The 17592-nt window shown below is 33.9% G+C and overlaps 1 protein-coding gene across 9 annotated transcripts in view; it reads left to right on the top strand.

Moving 5' to 3' along the window:
* The window catches only part of PDK3 (pyruvate dehydrogenase kinase 3), a 46592-nt gene extending 34933 nt beyond the window's left edge, over positions 1 to 11659 (top strand). Inside the window, exons 8-15 of one of the 9 annotated variants that reach the window (XR_014026335.1) lie at positions 400 to 501; positions 1003 to 1110; positions 4759 to 4872; positions 5513 to 5637; positions 7782 to 7826; positions 9537 to 9595; positions 10251 to 10334; positions 11368 to 11659. Coding sequence is in view for 1 of the 9 variants with exons in the window: in XM_081327008.1 (XP_081183134.1) it covers positions 400 to 501; positions 1003 to 1110; positions 4759 to 4872; positions 5513 to 5637; positions 7782 to 7809 (477 nt within the window). In the remaining 8 variants the exon portion in view is untranslated. Of the gene's footprint in view, positions 1 to 399; positions 502 to 1002; positions 1111 to 4758; positions 4873 to 5512; positions 7827 to 9536; positions 9596 to 10250 lie in introns of all 9 variants that reach the window. The other 8 variants (XR_014026334.1, XR_014026336.1, XR_014026338.1 and 5 more) reach the window with 8 other exon arrangements.
* The last annotated feature ends 5933 nt before the right edge of the window (positions 11660 to 17592 follow it).

Raw genomic sequence — 17592 nt, 5'->3', positions numbered from 1 at the left:
ATGTGGATTATATATCTACAGCTATCTGCCAAGCAGGCTGGCTGACTGTTTCAGACTTGCAGTCTCCTGATCACAAGAAAGATTGAGCTTCAATTTAAAAATAAAATTACATTAATAAGATTAAGCTTCTATTATAATTGCAGTAATTTTTGTACAAAGAAATATGCTCCTACTTGCATAACAAGAAAGAATGTTTACATAGTGTCATTTATACACTTGAATACTTTATACATTCAGGTTACTTTATACATTCAGGTTACTGTCTTCTTTTTTAAATTGTATATAAATGAGACAGAAGTTCATAGTTTTAAATTAAAAGGTGACCAGAATTTGTAAAATTTTCTGGTGTTACTACTAACATGAGTTAAGTGTCTTTAAAAGTTTTGTTTCAAATTGCAGAATTCAATGCGAGCTACAGTAGAGCTGCATGAAGGTAAATGTGAAAGCTATCCATCAGTTAAAACATTAGTCACTTTGGGAAAAGAAGACCTATCAATAAAGGTAAATAATATACTAAAATTTAAAAAATCTTTTTTGTTAACTGAGGTAGAAAATAACTGTATATATTGAGTGAGTACCTTTGTGAATAATGTAGGTAACATAAAAGGCATAGGTTGAGAAATTTTTATTATGAGATATTGGTGTTAATTTTCTCAGGTAGAATTTTATTTCAAATTATTATGACTATTTGGCTCTTTGAATAGTTATTTACACATTCATTTTAGTTTATAGCACCTTGATGAATTGAGTAGGCTTTTCTAACATGGGTCACCTACTTTTCAGTACACTATAATTAGGATAGTGTCTATCAGTATAGGGAGGCTGGATATTGGGCTTGCTTCATGAATGATGAATTTATTTTATGTTTCTGAATTGCTGCTTCTCAATCTCTCTTCCCTAGTTCTGTAAATTTAACCTGTGGAAATTGTAGACAAATATGGTACATTCTGTTAGTTCCTTGGAGGTCATTGTGTTATGTCAATTTCTGGTTTTATTCTATAGATAAGTGATAAAGGTGGTGGTGTACCTCTGAGAAAAATAGATCGCCTTTTTAATTATATGTATTCAACTGCTCCCAGGCCTAGTTTGGAGCCATCAAGAGTACCTTTGGTAAGTTCTTTTCTGCAAGCTAAAGTGCTCTCTGGATTGTGTTTCAACATAAAGCACATTAAGGGAATAATAGTTTGTACTATGAACACAAGCTCTTCACTTGAGATGTCATAATAATACATACATAATAGAGTCTAAATTATAGATTATTCACATAGCAATAGCAGACCAGCAACTCTCATGTATTCCTATAGAATTCTTTCTGTTTTTTTATATTTTGTATTTTTTGATTATCAGATATCAAATGCATGCATCACTTTATATAAATCACTGTTTGTATAATAGCAGGTATGTGATTACTTTCCATATTGCCATTTCCATACATTTCATGAAAGAAGTATGCTCACAATTTTCAAATATGCTGAACCTGAATTCTGTGGCTTTGATTCAGTATTGGTGAAAATAGCAGAATTTAAACTAAGAAACAGTCTTGAACTGTTTGAATAAAATCCTTGATGGAGTACCATTCAGTAAACATTCAGGTAAAAGTGAAATCACAGTAGTAAAACTATCTAGTGAAGTGGATATTTATACATTTTGAACTTATTCTTCCAACTCTCCCTCTTATGATAATAAGTAATATTAGTAGCACAAACCAAACTGAATGTTCCTAAAAGATTTTAAGTTCTTTAATTTAAACTATTCATAATTCTAGCTGAGTTGTCAGATAAGTGCAAACATCTATATGGCACATATCTGCAATATTCGACACTACCTACTATGGAAGAATGGTTGATTAAATTGACAGATCTTGCTGAGATGGATAAACGTAACTTACTTGACCTTGTTGATTTTAAACTTTAAATTATCAATTTTTTATAAAAAATCTTTTTTCCATTTTAATTTCTTCAATTTTCAATTTCTTTTTTCAATTAAAAATAAAGTTTACTTATTTTAATTCTTTAGAAATTTTTAAATCTTAATAATCTAAGGGAGAAAAAATAAACCATGGAAAAACAGACACTTCAAAACAGGGAAGATAATGAATTTTTCAAGATTGAGAGCATAAGACCAAGAACTCCAGTAAACTCTTGTAAACTGACACTTGCAACAGGGAAAATATTATTTTTTAAAGAAATTTTTACTTTTTTAACAAATAAACAAAAGGTCATGAAAATAGAGACTAACGCTATAGTGAGTTGCATAGTGTGTGATATGTTTCAGCTTATGCCCACAGAAGACCCAAATTATGTATGTATCAAATGTAAACTACCTGAATTACTAGAGGAAAAGGTAAAGAATCGAGAGGCTACTCTAGCCACTCTGAAATTCAATGAACAAAGCGAGAAGTCCCAACCTAAACAAGAAGACTACACCAAAATAAAACACAATAGGGAACAAACAGCTTTAAAAAATGACCCCATATATGAACATAAAGAAGAAAGTCGATACACCCAAATTGAACACAATAAGGAACAAACAGCTTCTGTAAAAAATGACCCTACATATGTACCTAAAGATCAAGACCAGTGGAAACATCACTTTTAGAAGAAAACAACAACCAAGAGCAAAGCCCTTAGTATCTACCCTAACCTACTCCAATGAAGCCCTTCTGGAACTGAACAATTGCTTTCATAGCCTCCCCCTGAAAGAAAATATGCAGACATCCACAAAAGAGTATTCATCAGTTTCTTAAAAAGAGACACAACCCAGCATTCCCATGACAGGAAGAAAAGTACCCCACATTTCCCTAAGGAAAAAAAAGGTGACTATTAGTAATAGATTCAATTCTTAGGGAAACAGAAACTAGTTTGCAGACGAGACAGTCAATCTAGGGTACCTTACTAAAATAACCCCATGGATTACTACCCCTTTCTTTTCTCACATGTGAGGACCAGTGACACAACAATGAATCTGAAAACAGTAACAAGGCATTATGAACAGCTGGGGAAGAAAGTTAAAGAATTAGGAGCACAAGTGGTGTTTTCACCTATATTTCCAACAAAAGGCAAACATCCAGTGAGGAAGCAAAAATTTTTAACGAACTCCTCAGAGCCTAAGAAAAATTCCATGGATAAACATGTGATCATAAAAGCGAGTCCAACAGAACAGCATTGAAAAAGGAAAACAAGAAATCAAAGAAGAAACCAGGATGGCTGCACAAAGATCTCTTTGATAAACTGAAAGACAAAAGGGATAATTACAAAAAAATGGAAAGAGGGACACATAACTAAGACAGAATATCAGCAGATAGCCAGAATATGCAAAGATGAAGTCAGGAAAGCAAAGACTCAGAATGAACAAAGACTTGCAACAAAAGTCAAAGATAATAAAAAAATTCTTTCAACGTGTAAGCAGCAAGAAAACAGTCAAGGAAACGGTCCACTAAAGAAAGAAGATGGCAAGGAAGTAACAGGCAGTAGAGAGAAAGCGGAGCTGCTTAACTCATTGTTTGCATCAGTTTTCACACAAAAAGAAACTATAGTCCAATCTACCAAACACATAACTGTAAAAGACAGACTAGAAATAATTAAAATAAGCAAGAAAATGGTAAAAGAACATCTGTCATGTATTCATTAACATCTTGATGAATATATAAATCACCAGGACCTAATGGAGTACATCCCAGAATTCTGAAGGAGCTGGCAGATGTTATCTCAGAACCACTGTACCATATCTTTAAAAAATCCTGGAGCACCAGAGGATTGGAAAAGAGCTGATGTGCTTTCCATCTTCAAAAAAGGGGGAAAAACAGATCCAGGAAATTACAGACCAATCAGCCCAATATCAGTACTGAAAAAATAATAATAAAAAAACAGATCTGTGAATATCTAGAAACAAAGTTATAACTAATAGCCAGCACAGGTTTGTTAAAAACAGATCATGCCAAATCAATTTTATTTAATTCTTTGATAAAGTGACTAAATTAGCAGACCAGCAAAATGTATAGCATAGTATATTTAGACTTCAGCAAGGCATTTGACTAAGTAGATCAAACCTACGTGGTGAATTAGAAAAATGTGGGATAGACAGCATCACCACCAGATGACTGACAAACCATAGTCAACGAGTAATCCTTAATGGTACTACATCTACATGGTAGGAAGGAAACAGTGGGGTACCACAAGGTTTTTTCTTAGGCCCGGTACTCTTTTATATCTTCATAAATGACTTAGATGAGGGAATAGAAGGGGAAAGTCACTACTTGTCAATTTCATCTACATAATAAAGCCTCAATTTAACAGACTAATAGGAGGAAAGGCGTGTCCATTAGACCTGATATACCTTAAATGTGAGTGAGATTCTACATATATTAAAAGAGCAAGTGCCATTTTATGTGTGTAATTTTCATTTTTATGTAAAAAGGAATAATTGAATAGCATGCTTTTTGTCTCTGCCATTAGGCATTTTAAAATACAGTAAGGCATATTAATTCCAAATTCAAGAGTAGAAGTGTCACAAAAATTGAATGAACATTTCTCCATTGTTAAACAGGGCAGGTTGTTGATTAATTTAAGTATAAGGGGAGACAGTTGTAATCTATCATAGAATACTGTGGCACAAAATAGGAGATAAAACTTTGGATAATCTGCTCATCACATAATTGACGGGAAACATAAGTTATTTTTAAATCTCTGAAGATTCTTGTCTCTATGACGATTAACATTTCAGGTTTTTTAATTCTTATGTTACTGATTTTTTTCGTAGGCTGGATATGGGTATGGTCTGCCAATTTCTCGTCTTTATGCTCGATATTTTCAAGGTGACCTCAAACTATATTCTATGGAAGGAGTGGGTACAGATGCAGTAATCTATCTGAAGGTAATAATGGATTATTGTACAAGAACAATATGGGAAGTTAGTACTCTTACTAACTTTTAAAGTTTTATAGCTGATTATATTTTGGCAAGTGCTTTATTGCTATGCATCTGTAGTAGAAGTCATTCTGATTTATTCAAGATAGTACTTTTCTACATTCTGGGAACATTTTTTAAACCCTTTATTCATAGATAATAAAATGGCCTTTGAAACCAGATTGGTAACTAGGTTCAGTTGTAACATTACTAAACTTTTCTCTGTTTATTCTTTCCAATAAAGCTGTTCCTAAATAGAAACAATGAGATAGCATAATTCTAGCTAATAGACAATGGAATGTTTCATTATTGAAACAAACTCCAAATCTGAGATAGAATATATTATATTGTAGGGCTTCAGTAACTAAGCATGATTATGTGTCTGTAGTAAGAAGGTATAAATCCACATGCTGCAGTACAAACAAAAGTACAGAAAGTGAAATAAAGATTAAAAATACAAAATATGAAATAAAATACATGTTCCAATGAATATGTATTGAGCATGTATACTCTTTCTTCATTTAGGATGATGATCTGTCTTTATTGAATTTTCTTGTAACCAATTGGAATGATCTGAAGCATGTATGTGTTCCTGTTTCTTTTTTTAGGCGTTATCAAGTGAATCATTTGAAAGACTACCAGTTTTTAATAAGTCAGCTTGGCGACATTACAAAACCACTCCAGAAGCGGATGATTGGAGTAACCCTAGCAGTGAACCGAGGGATGCTTCCAAGTATAAAGCTAACAGATAATTCATCAGCCTTGATACATACTTGCATTCAACAATGCTTTGTTTCAGTTTCCAAACTCCTCTAAATCTTATGTAGCCAATTATTTATTTGGAAAGATCTGTTAAGGGATTTGAAATAGCAAGAACAGAGGACTTTGAAGGACTGGCATTATGCATTTTTGGTGTGAGTTTTTGTAATTATTTTGCCAAAATATGCTTGATTACTATGTCATAAATTACAAAGAGGGTTGCACTATGACTACAGTTAGATTATAAAATTGTATAGTAAAAGGGTACTATTTTGTAAGATCACTTTCTACTCCTATGTAATAATTGAAAAAAATGCTTTGACTTGTTATTTGACAATAATGCCTTGCACAGCAATATAATGCAACAGAAAAATTCTTGTGTACTTGAATGTGTGCATAGAAAACTCATATTGCTGCATTTTATATGGCACTATATATAATCCGTTATCTTAAAAAAATCCTTATTATGAAGTTTGTCAGATCTTATATCAGTATATGATTTTTGCTATAATCAAAAAGTCCTTTAGGCTTTAAATGTTTTCTTTCTAATTCCCAGTTTCAAGAGCCAGTTTATTTAATATTGATTTAGTTTTCAGGGAAAATAGTAAGACTTTCATTTTGCAGGCACTATCCTGATAAAGTTTTCCTTTTTAGGTTAATAGCTTCAATACTGTAAATGTGCAAACTGCCTCTTCTGCCAGGCCAAACCTATTGATAAATAAGACAATTATGTTTTATAATTGAAGTATTTTCTACTGATCATAAAGAAAAGAGTAATTTCAAATGTTAGGTTCATAACATCAGATCTTAATTTATAGTATTAATGTTAATATGTTAGTCATTAGAGACCCATTTATATTAAAATGAAAATAATTAGCAAAAGGATCATAAAAGGAATGTCAAATATTGTCAGATTAAATATTCAACAGCACACTGACAAAATGTCTAAAAATTGTTTAAGAATTTTCTTTAATGGAAACAGAATAAAGGTGAAACAGATGACACATTTGAATGATACTTCATCCGATATTATGACTAGAAATAGAATTTTATTTTCAAAGAAGTCAAGTAAGAATTCTTGTAATATTTTTTCACAAAAGCAGTACTAACGTGAGGAGATCTTCAAAACACACAAAGAATCTTAGTTATCTTTAGATTGTGTCTTTATGTTGTTTTGACAAGAACCTATGAACAAAATTGTAATACAGTTTGTTCTAATATGAAAATAAGGAGAAAGTTTGAATTTTTGCCTAGATGTTTAAAAATTACTATGGCAATCTATATTTAGATGTAGCAAGAATCCTAATTCCTAATTAAAACAAAGTACCCCAGTTGCAATTGAGGCATCTATAGCTTTGTTTTGAAACTTTTGTGATATACATATTTGTGTATCTAAATATATACATGCATTTTAATGATGTTTATTAATTTTATGCTAATGTCTTCTTTCTGAGCAGTAGAAATCCTTTGCACTCTGAAAAATATCCGTATTAGCTCTATGTATATTTCCAATAGCTCACAATTTAATTAAAAGGAAAATAAGGTATAGAGTGATCAACAGAATATTACCATATATCAACTTTTAGAACTCCTCATTTATCTTGTGTGTAAAGCTGTTAATCTTACTGGGTTAAAGTGTCTTGGCATCTGAAAAACAGATGTAGTAAATTCTTCATTTTTCATCTGGAAAGGACAAGAATTAAACAATGGTTCAGTCACTATAAGGTACATTCAAATCCCCTTCCAGAAGATTTGGAATGGATACTATTTGATTGAGTACCAATTTGATATAGTAGTTAAAGCATCAGGCCAGAAACTGAGAGATTGCAAATTCTAGTCCTATTTTAGACACAAAGCCAACTAGGTGACTTGGGCCAGTCACAGTTTCTTTGCACCAGAAGGCAGTGGCAAACCATTTCCAGAAATCTTGCCAAGAAGACTGCAAGGATTAATTCACACAGTTTCCAAGACTTAACATTAACTTAAAGGCATCCCTGCCTCCCAAACTACAGGATTAAAACTTGTATCTCTATCTTAGATACGACTGTGCCATTTTGATGTGGAGTTATTTTTAAAAATACACTGTTGCCCTCTGGAATTTCTTTTTTTATTCCTCAGACTAGCCTGCAGTCCTGGGATTTCCTGAAGTATTTTCCCATCCAGGTACTAAATATCTGTGACCCTATTTTGCTTTTCAGGGTCAACTGAGATTGGCTAAAACCTCTCAACTAGCTGTTTAAGTGTTGGCCAGTAAGTAGAAAATAAGGCCTAGATCGGGTGTCAAACTTGCGACATCACATGACATGATGTATTGCAACTTTTTCCCCATTGTCGGCAATGGGGTGGGCGCAGTTTTGGCATGATGCATCCAGCCCGTGGGCCAGCAGTTTGAGCCTAGATAAAAGCAAATTATATGTAGGTGATTCAGTGTTCCTGCCTTCTGTAGTTTCATTTACACTATTGTGCTCTTATGTATTAGCTGTGGTCTAAAATATGGGCAACTTCATGCTAAAGTCTCAACATTCTTGTTTTATACACACAAGTATGATTTAAGTGTAAATGCAGCATTTTAATATTTGGAAGAATTGTAGTGATACTATCTATAGAATAATTTGAAACCAAATTAGAAATTACATTCAGTTCTATGTCTCTGTTATATATGAAAGTAGTATTGGACTAAAATAGCATCAGGAAGCTTCATAAAAATTATTCTAGACTTGTTTCTCTCCTAAAATGGCCCTCAAATGCTTTTTTATCTACATCATATCCATATGTTGAGATGCTTGGTTTTAGCAAAACAGGGTAAGGATTTTCCTGCTGTTCCTTTTTTATTTCCAAAGATTTTAAAGGATTGTGTGCTTTTTCTAAAATAAATTACAATGCAACTTCAGTTTAACAGATCAGTTGGGAGGGAATGCCCATTAATTTTGCATATCCATCAAAATGCAAATTAAATAATGGCAGATTGAGGCAAATGTGATTTGCATCTTTGAGTAAGGATGTCATTACACAAAAGATACAAATTGAATGTAAATTTAACTAATTTTTAACTGTCTGGAGTATTTTGGATGCAATTGATCTCTGTTATTTAGGGAGAAGTGGAGGTGAAAAATATAAATTTAGTCAATTATATCCAAAATCCACTAAACCAAGGTTTTATTAAATTCCATTGAGAAAGAGAAATGTTAGATTCTCAAACAAATTTTTATTGGCTCTGTCTGATTTATTAAAGGGAGGCAAGAATAGTATGTAATGTGTGATTTCTCTGCAATGCACTTTCTCAAAAATTTGAATGTCTCATTTATTTATGGGAAATGTTCTGGTAGATGTAGATGCCCTACACTGATGCATCTGAATTTGGGCATTTATTTTTTATAACATCTGGAATACATTAATGTCTCAGCAAAGATCGGTTGGGGAGAGAGTGGGGCAAAAATGTCCAATGCAATCAGTACCTTGTGATATAGAATAGAAATCACAAAAAAACGTAAAGTGTCCCTAACGGATAAACTGCTTTCAGTTAAAAAGCATTGTGCAGTTTTTTTTCTCTTTTTTTTTTAGTATTAAAGTAAAAAAAAATTGTGAGAAAACACAAGAGGTTATAAAAAGGAACATGAAAAATTTCAGTTTCTTTAAAATGTATATGTTGAAGGATTATACAGTAAAAGTTTCATTTGGAAAAAAACCCCGAGATGGCAGTGGTTTTAGTATTAACTTGTACTAGGAAGAAAATGACTGCATTCATGTTTGCGCTATTTTAGTTTGCTTAACCATTGATAGTTCACGTATCACACTAAGCAAAACCAACCAAGTCATCATCTAGTGTAGCACAATGTGTGGAAGCCACTAAGTTGTTTTATTTCTTTCATGCAGGTAGCAATTAACGGCAGTGCCAGCTCTTGGCTCTTCATCTATCTTGGGATCCTCCTGCTGTAAGAACATGATGCCTCCACCCTTGTAGTGTGCTGTACTCTCTCTCTCAAAATAATTTGAAAACCTAGGATCTAACAGCATCTTAAAAACTCTCTTTGCTTCTTGGCTCTTTCCCTTGAAATTGTCCTCAAGCAAGTGTTTCACGGTACTTCACTCATTCCACAGAAATTAGTCTGTTTTTAAATTCATTGATTCTGTTAACCTTAATGGAACTTTGTGTTGTTCTGTACAACACCTATATGTCACTGTTAGGTAGTGGTATTTTTATTTGGTTAGAATGGAGCTTCATTTGGTTAGAAAACCTTTTTCTTTCCTAAGAGAAGGAAAAACTTGTTCATGCACATTTATTGAACATAATCAAATATTAGCTCATTGGTTTAATATGAGAGAGGAAATAGCTCCTTTTGTGTCTCTATGCTTTTTAAATTATTTTTAATAGTGAAATAAAAAAGAATAATGTCAGTAGGAAAAAAATGACGATTATAAGTGAAGAAAACGTAAAACACCAAAATATATTGTGATGATTAAAATAAAAACAAGAAAGAGGAAAAAATAACAAAAATGTAAAATATCCGTAGGCATTGATACAAAATTAATCCAGTCCATAAACTTATTAAATATGTCAGATGAAACTATATTTCATATTATTTTCAGAACACATAAACTTCTGAAAAGGACAGAAAATCGTATCCTGAACCCAATCCTTAAAAACAGATGGATATGTTTCTTTCCATTTAGGTAAAATTATTCTCTTAGCTTTGCCTAGGCTTGATAAAGCCAAAACTCTTAATGAGATAACTAACAACTATACTTCGACAGCACATTAAGTATTTTAAGGATATTTTTTTCTCAGAATTTGATATATGTAGTAATTTGAAAACAATATGACATAGCTGAATCAGTTCAGATTACATGAATTAAGGAACTTCAAAACTTTTTACAGCATTAGCATGAAAAAAATCTTAAAACATTTAAGAATGATACAAAAGCATGACATACTTTCTGGTGAATTAATTTTGTTTTTAAATCATAGGAAGTATAGTTTATATTTCTTAACAGAATCCACTGATTCTTTAAAATTAAGTATTCCAGTTCTTCATTCCACAATTCAGGTAAAGAACTGATAAACTTTTTTTATCTTTTATTTAAATTGGATTAATGGTTTCCATTAGAATGCTGCTTCTATTGAGGTTCCAAAAATTTCAGGTAATTCTGCTAATGTATTTGGGCCATTTTGCTTTGTAGATCTGTACCGGTATCTATTGTTGTAGGAAAGTCACGTTCAAAATGCAGTCTTGCAAAAGTTTTCGAAACAACCTTTAGAAGTCAATCAGATCAAAGTATCTTTTATTTGCCTAAAGTGTTATATTAAGCTATCTTACCTGCTATTTTCACATTTGGCTATTCCTCAATGTTGAATTCTCATGTGATTAACCTCTTAACAGTTAGTAACCAAATGTTTCTGGCAGCTATCAAGGTTAATAACAAAGATCCCTCTTTAATACTTGTGCCCTAAAACTTGCTAGTATTTCAGAGGTGTTCATGTTTACCACTGTATACCCAAAGAGGAATATTCATAGAAGGTTGCATTCTAAACAAATATAGTTGTTAAATGCCTTGTGATGTAATTGAGAATCTGGCAGGTTAAAACCAAAATCATAATAAGATAACCTCATTATGGCCAAAGATATCTGAGGAAAGTTAACTTGTCATATAAGTGTACTCCATAGTATGGATCAATCTTGCAATATTTAACATGTCCACTTTAAAGGCTCATAACGGTGGAAAAGACCTGCATTCTGACCTCAGAAAACTTTTTTGGACCAAGTTGGGAGTGCTTGCCTAGGTAGTTCTGCATTACAAAAGAAGCTCACACGAATGTGAGAGGATGAAATTCACTGGAGAAAGGGATTGCCTTCTCGCGGAATTCCAAACACATGGAGCTCTTCATAATACTCTGTAACATGTTCTAGAATTCTGGTGTTGCCACATATAAAGTTATTTCACTGTAAATGCTGTATCTCTCCCTTCATACTGTGCAATAAAAATACTAAAATGATAAATTATTATTGATTCTTTTGGGGCTATATTTTAGCCATATATTCTTAAAAGTAGCTAGGGTTTGGCCAGTTAAATATACTTTCCAAACTGGACTGCATTCTTTAGTCTGAAGCCATTACCGTACATATGGTGTGTTTTGTTTCAGTTTTAGCATCCTATTACTTAGCCTGCTTTAGCAGTGTTTACTGTACAAAACTCCCATAATCCTTTGAGTATAATTATGCCTACTCTGCCTGTTCTTGATTTCTCCAGCTAGACACTTTATCTGAAAGGTCCTAGCTCTTTATCTTAGTATCCATCTGAAACAGAAGTTCGCAACCTCTTGGGCACCAGGGACCAGTTCCGTGGAGAGAGGTTTTTCCGTGGACTGGAGGGTGTGTGGTTTTGTGTGCTGCCTGCATCCCGTGGATGGGGCTTTGCTTGTTTGTGCGGACCGGTTGCTGGCATGCCGCGGCCCGTCACTAGTCCACGGACTGGGGGTTGGGGACCCCTGATCTAAAAGGCTGCAGTTGTGATTGATGGTGGTTTGATTGCGAGGGTCAGTCTGAACTATTTGTTAATGACTACCTGCTTCTTTTCAGAAGATATTTTAAGAAAGCAAGCACTGATACATACATTCCCCCCTCCTCTCCCTTTGTGTGTGTGTGTGTGAGAGAGAGAGAGAGAGAAAACCAGTGCTTCTGTTTGCAATAGAGTAATAATCTGAAACAACAAATCAGAACCAAAAATATACTGAGTCTGAACAGAGCAGGTTAAAACCATTTACCCACACCAGTAAGTAAAAGTGTCTTTCCCACTGTACTGGTGATTTCAGCTGCATCCTGTGTCCAAGCATAGGGATAGGATAATTTCACTGAATTTTTTGTCATTAGAAGAGAGGGATTATTGCTTGTTATTGTTTGTGATTCCCTATAGCACCATCCCAAGGGGAGGAGTTGAAACCGTTTATGGCCAGGATATGAGGGGTCTTGATATTTTCTCAAGCCTCAGACCCGTGCAATGTACAGATCATCTATGGAAGGCAGGCTGGTTGCAATTGTTCTTTCTGCAGTCTTAATTATCTGATGGAGTCTGTATCTGTCCTGTTTGCTGTACCAAACCAGGCAGTTATAGAAGTACAAATGACAGATTAAATAATTATTCTTTAAAACTGTATTAACAGTTCCTGAGGCAGTCTGAATTGCCTGAGTTGACGCAGAAAGAACATTCTTTGTTGTGTCTTTTTAATGATGGTTCGAATGTTAAATGTCCACTTCAAGTTTGTGATCAATAAATATTTTAAGGATAACCTGTGATTATTTTTAAAATACCTGTGTAATGTATCAACATAAATTTTCCCCAAGGCACTATCTCCATTTTACGTGGCATTCAAATTGCAAAAGCAGAAAGGATTGATTTTCCTGGCCCCAAGGTCATACCCCTGTTACTATCATGATTGCTTGGAGAAGTTACTTTCAGCATAAGCTTAACATGTCTCTGATAGTGATACAACAAACCCATATATTCCTGCCTTTGTATGCCACCATTTGGACTTCCTCACATGGGTTTGTCTAATGCTTCAGTGCTTTTCTTGAAAGGGTATCTGTGCCGAAGAGACAGGCCGCTAATTTTAATGAGTTTTAGAATAGAATCTGCATTCATGAGGATGACTTGCAATTTGAACTTCTTATATATTGCTTTAGGGAAGATTCATATTAAAATGGGTATTAATCTAGTTAATATTCATTTTGTATATATTGCTGTGCTTCAAATTTTAGACAAAGTAGGCAATTATATATGCAAATCATTTGGAATCAGTTTCCTATTCGCTTTTATGATGTCTGTACTTTGTATCCTGAACAACATAAAAAGAATACTTAATGTAGGTGATCTTATTACACCTTATTTTGCCAGTTTTTCTACTGCAAAAAGTGTTTAAAATCCTTGCTATTATTTCTGTTCATGAACTTTTGGAGCAAAATTTACAGTGATTTGCATCTATTTGACTTACAAAATGCCTGATTAGTCTAATCATCTTGTAGAATTTTTGCCATTCTTTATTCACATATACAGTATGAATATTTTAAAAAATGCACTTTTTGTTGGTTCTACTATCAATATTATTATGCACACCTGAGGCCCTTCAGTAAGTCAAATCAGGAAAGTCAACTCAGCATAAATCACCCAAGTCAGGGATGAATAGGTTATAAGTATCAAATTGCATTTGTAATCAATTTACATAAATAGAATTTGGGAGCACTTGACTAACAATCATAAATTCCAATTTCTAATTGCTGAAATATCTCTTAAAACTGAAAGTCCTTGACTTACAAGTTTAAGGACAATGAACATTCTTAAAAACAGAATGCTTGTAAAAAAAAACCTTATATTGGCTTGTATACTGAAGTGTAAGAAAAACTGTCACAGTTAAATACTTGGTGAATAAGAACTCAGTATAAGTTATTAAACTTAATTATGTTAGCATTCCAAACCATCTATCTTTTACTTGTAAAAAGGATGTAATAATGAATGTACTTTTCATAAATGGTTGATGGGTTTCATTGCTCAAGTTTAATTTGTTGCATTTATTTTTTTAATGAAAAAAATTGGGAAATGTGGTTTCTGAGACTCCTACATAAATATTGTGGAAAGTCCTCATTAGGTTAAAAAATAATCCAACAATTGTTAAGTAAGCTACATTTTGTTACAAATAACTTATAAATCTGATAGATCATCATTATGTACACGTCCCTTAAGATCTATATCCCCCAATTAGTGTACATTTGTGAGACTGATCTTAAAAGGTGTGTGTGTACAATGATGTGCATGGACACCAATGTATCCAGCAACATTTTTGCACGCAACAGGTTTCATATTTCACCCTCTTAGATTTCAATTCTCAATCAAAAATGGAAAACTAACATGCTCCAAAGATCAAGCTCCAGACATAATTTGGTATTTCTAGGAATACACTGGTTTTTCACATATACTCCACAAACATTCTAAATTAAAAGACAAAAACCCAAAAAACCCAAGATGACTGGCTAAAGTCTAGTGTTTTACTGAAAGAATGGCCATTTTTCAAAGAAAAAAAACCACAGGAGAACCTGCAGAAAACAACCACAATTAGTTTACTTTCTGAAAAATTGATGTTTTTTAATTGACTGTTATATCCATTTAGTGAGAGAGCTAATTATGTGCTCCTAAAATTCAAAATACAGAATTTAATATACGTACAGAAAATGATTTTTTTTTCTTAGCTTTTCCCCCAAAGTGCAAGTTTCGCTATTTGGATCAACCAATGTTGAGCCATTGATTGTAACAGAAATTGCCTGGGTGGCTTGTTGCACAAGCCTGACGTTGTGGGCTGAGAAAGTGATTGGCCCAAGGTCACCTAGCTGGCTTTTATGGTTAAGGCAGGAATAGAACTCATAGTCTCCTGGTGGTTTAACTACTAGGCCAAACTGGCTGTCAAATGTATATAGAGAGATCCCTATGTTAATAGATGTATTGTAAAAATTGGTAATTCAGATTTTTCCCCCAAATATTGACATTTGGACAATCGGATTGATAAGCAGGGTCATCTCTTGTGTCCCAGGAAATGTGCCTTCTCTGTCATAGTGCCTGCCTTATGGAATAGCAGCTCCCCAGAGATTTAAATTTCCCCTGAACTGCATGCTTTTAAATGAGCCTTGGAAACCTGGCTACTTCCCTGAGCCTGGCCATTGGACTCCTTTAGATTAGATGTAAAATGGTGTCATGTTTCCTCTGGGTGACTATCATTCTTTTCTGATAACTGTGATGTTTCTTGCCTTTTAAATATGTAAGAAGCCTATAGTTCTGGAGTCAAGTGGCTTTGAAGCATATTCTATAAATAAGTCTAAAATTCATGAATGATAGTAAATACAGTTAAAGAACTTTGTCCATTCCATTTGGGTATATCAGCAATCCATATAATTTGAATACAATAGCAGCTAGAACAACAAAAACAAAATTGTAAGAGTCTATTCACATTTTTAAAAATCTTCTAACAAATCATTTTGTTTGGGTTTTAAAAAAATATTTTTTAATATTAAATATATGCAGTGCTTTTTTTGTAAAAGAAAAAGGTGCTGGAATTCACACATGTCATACAACCCGCCTTGCCTACCCTACAAGGTTCCATCCAAAAAAGGTGTCAGAACTCAGTTCTGAGCATTCTATGACAAAAGAAGCCCTGAAGATATGTATTTTAATCATGATACATTTTGTTGTTGTTGTTGTTAGTTGCGAAGTCGTGTCCGACCCATCGCGACCCTATGGACAATGTTCCTCCAGGCCTTCCTGTCCTCTACCATCTTCTGGAGTCCATTTAAGCTCACGCCTACTGCTTCAGTGACTCCATCCAGCCACCTCATTCTCTGTCGTCCCCTTCTTCTATTGCCCTCAATCTTCCCCAGCATTAGGCTCTTCTCCAGTGAGTCCTTCCTTCTCATTAGGTGGCCAAAGTATTTGAGTTTTAGCTTCAGGATCTGGCCTTCTAAAGAGCAGTCAGGGTTGATCTCCTCTAGGACTGACCGGTTTGATCGCCTTGCAGTCCAAGGAACTCGCAGGAGTCTTCACCAGCACCATATTTCAAAGGTTTCAATTCTTTGGCGCTCAGCCTTTCTTATGGTCCAGCTTTCACTGCCATACATTGCAACTGGGAAGACCATAGCCTTGACTATACGCACTTTTGTTGACAGGGTGATGTCTCTGCTTTTTAGTGTGCTGTCTAGATTTGTCATGGCTTTCCTCCCAAGGAGCAAGCGTCTTTTAATTTCTTGGCTACAGTCCCCATCTGCAGTGATCTTGGAGCCCAGGAAAATAAAATCTGTCACTACCTCCATTTCTTCCCCATCTATTTGCCAGGAATTGAGAGGGCCAGATGCCATGATCTTGGTTTTCTTAATGTTTAGTTTCAACCCAGGTTTTGCACTCCACTCGCAACAAGAGGCTCTTTAGTTCCTCTTCAGTTTCTGCCATTAGAGTGGTAATGATACATTTAATTCATCTAAAAAAGTGATTTCTGCATATTGGGCACCTTGGAGGATTTAAGCATAAATGTCAATACGATGAAAGTGCAAAATGGGAGAGAGACATATGTAGAACCTGCTGTATTATATGGATTTAATATCCATATTACTGTAGTATTGGAAAGAAAACAAAGATTCAAAGATGCTTATGTTGATATATCAAAAAAGTGAAACTTAACAATTTAGGAATGGATTTATCGTACATGCTCTCTTACTACAAATGCTGTTTTATGTTGATTCAAGGACTCTTGACACACCTGATTTTAAATATTATCTGATTTAGATATTGTTTTATTGATGAAATTTATAAGCCACCCATCTTATATAAAGGACTCGTGAGTGGCTTACAAATACAAAGAACACCATAAAAATCCTTACAAAAATACACAAAGAGAGAGTGTCCTCAAACTGCCAACTACACCCAGGGCTGTGTACCACTATTGGATCCCCACGCCACTTGGCAGACTTGGATCTTAATGCTTTTCTGGAAGGCCAGATAAGTAGGGGCCAACTTCACCTCTGGGGCAAGATATTGCATAGAGCAGGGACAACAGCAGAAAATTAATTTCATTTTTTTCTATTTTCTGGAAATTATAAGCAATAAACATTGTTTTAAAACAATCAAATCACATAAGTATTGTTTTACTAATGTGTTAATTTGAAGTAGAATTCCAATACATAAATTCTTTTGAAGTACATACACCTGTATAACAAACCATTTTTAAAATACTTTGTTATTCACCCAGCATAACCCATTATCCGATTAGAAATTAGGTATGTGAGTAATAATGTCTCTGATAGTCCTTAATGGCCCTATAAAATACTGACAGCTAAAGCAACATGTACTTCTTCCATTCTTCTGGAACTTCCCTTAACACAATGCCTATAATTTAAAGCAGGAG

This window comes from Vipera berus (genome assembly GCF_964194415.1).
Source record: "Vipera berus genome assembly, chromosome: 4".
Taxonomy (NCBI): Eukaryota; Metazoa; Chordata; class Lepidosauria; order Squamata; family Viperidae; genus Vipera; species Vipera berus.
The sequence above is the reverse complement of the archived record's forward strand: the minus strand, read 5'-3'. Positions and strand labels throughout refer to the sequence as shown.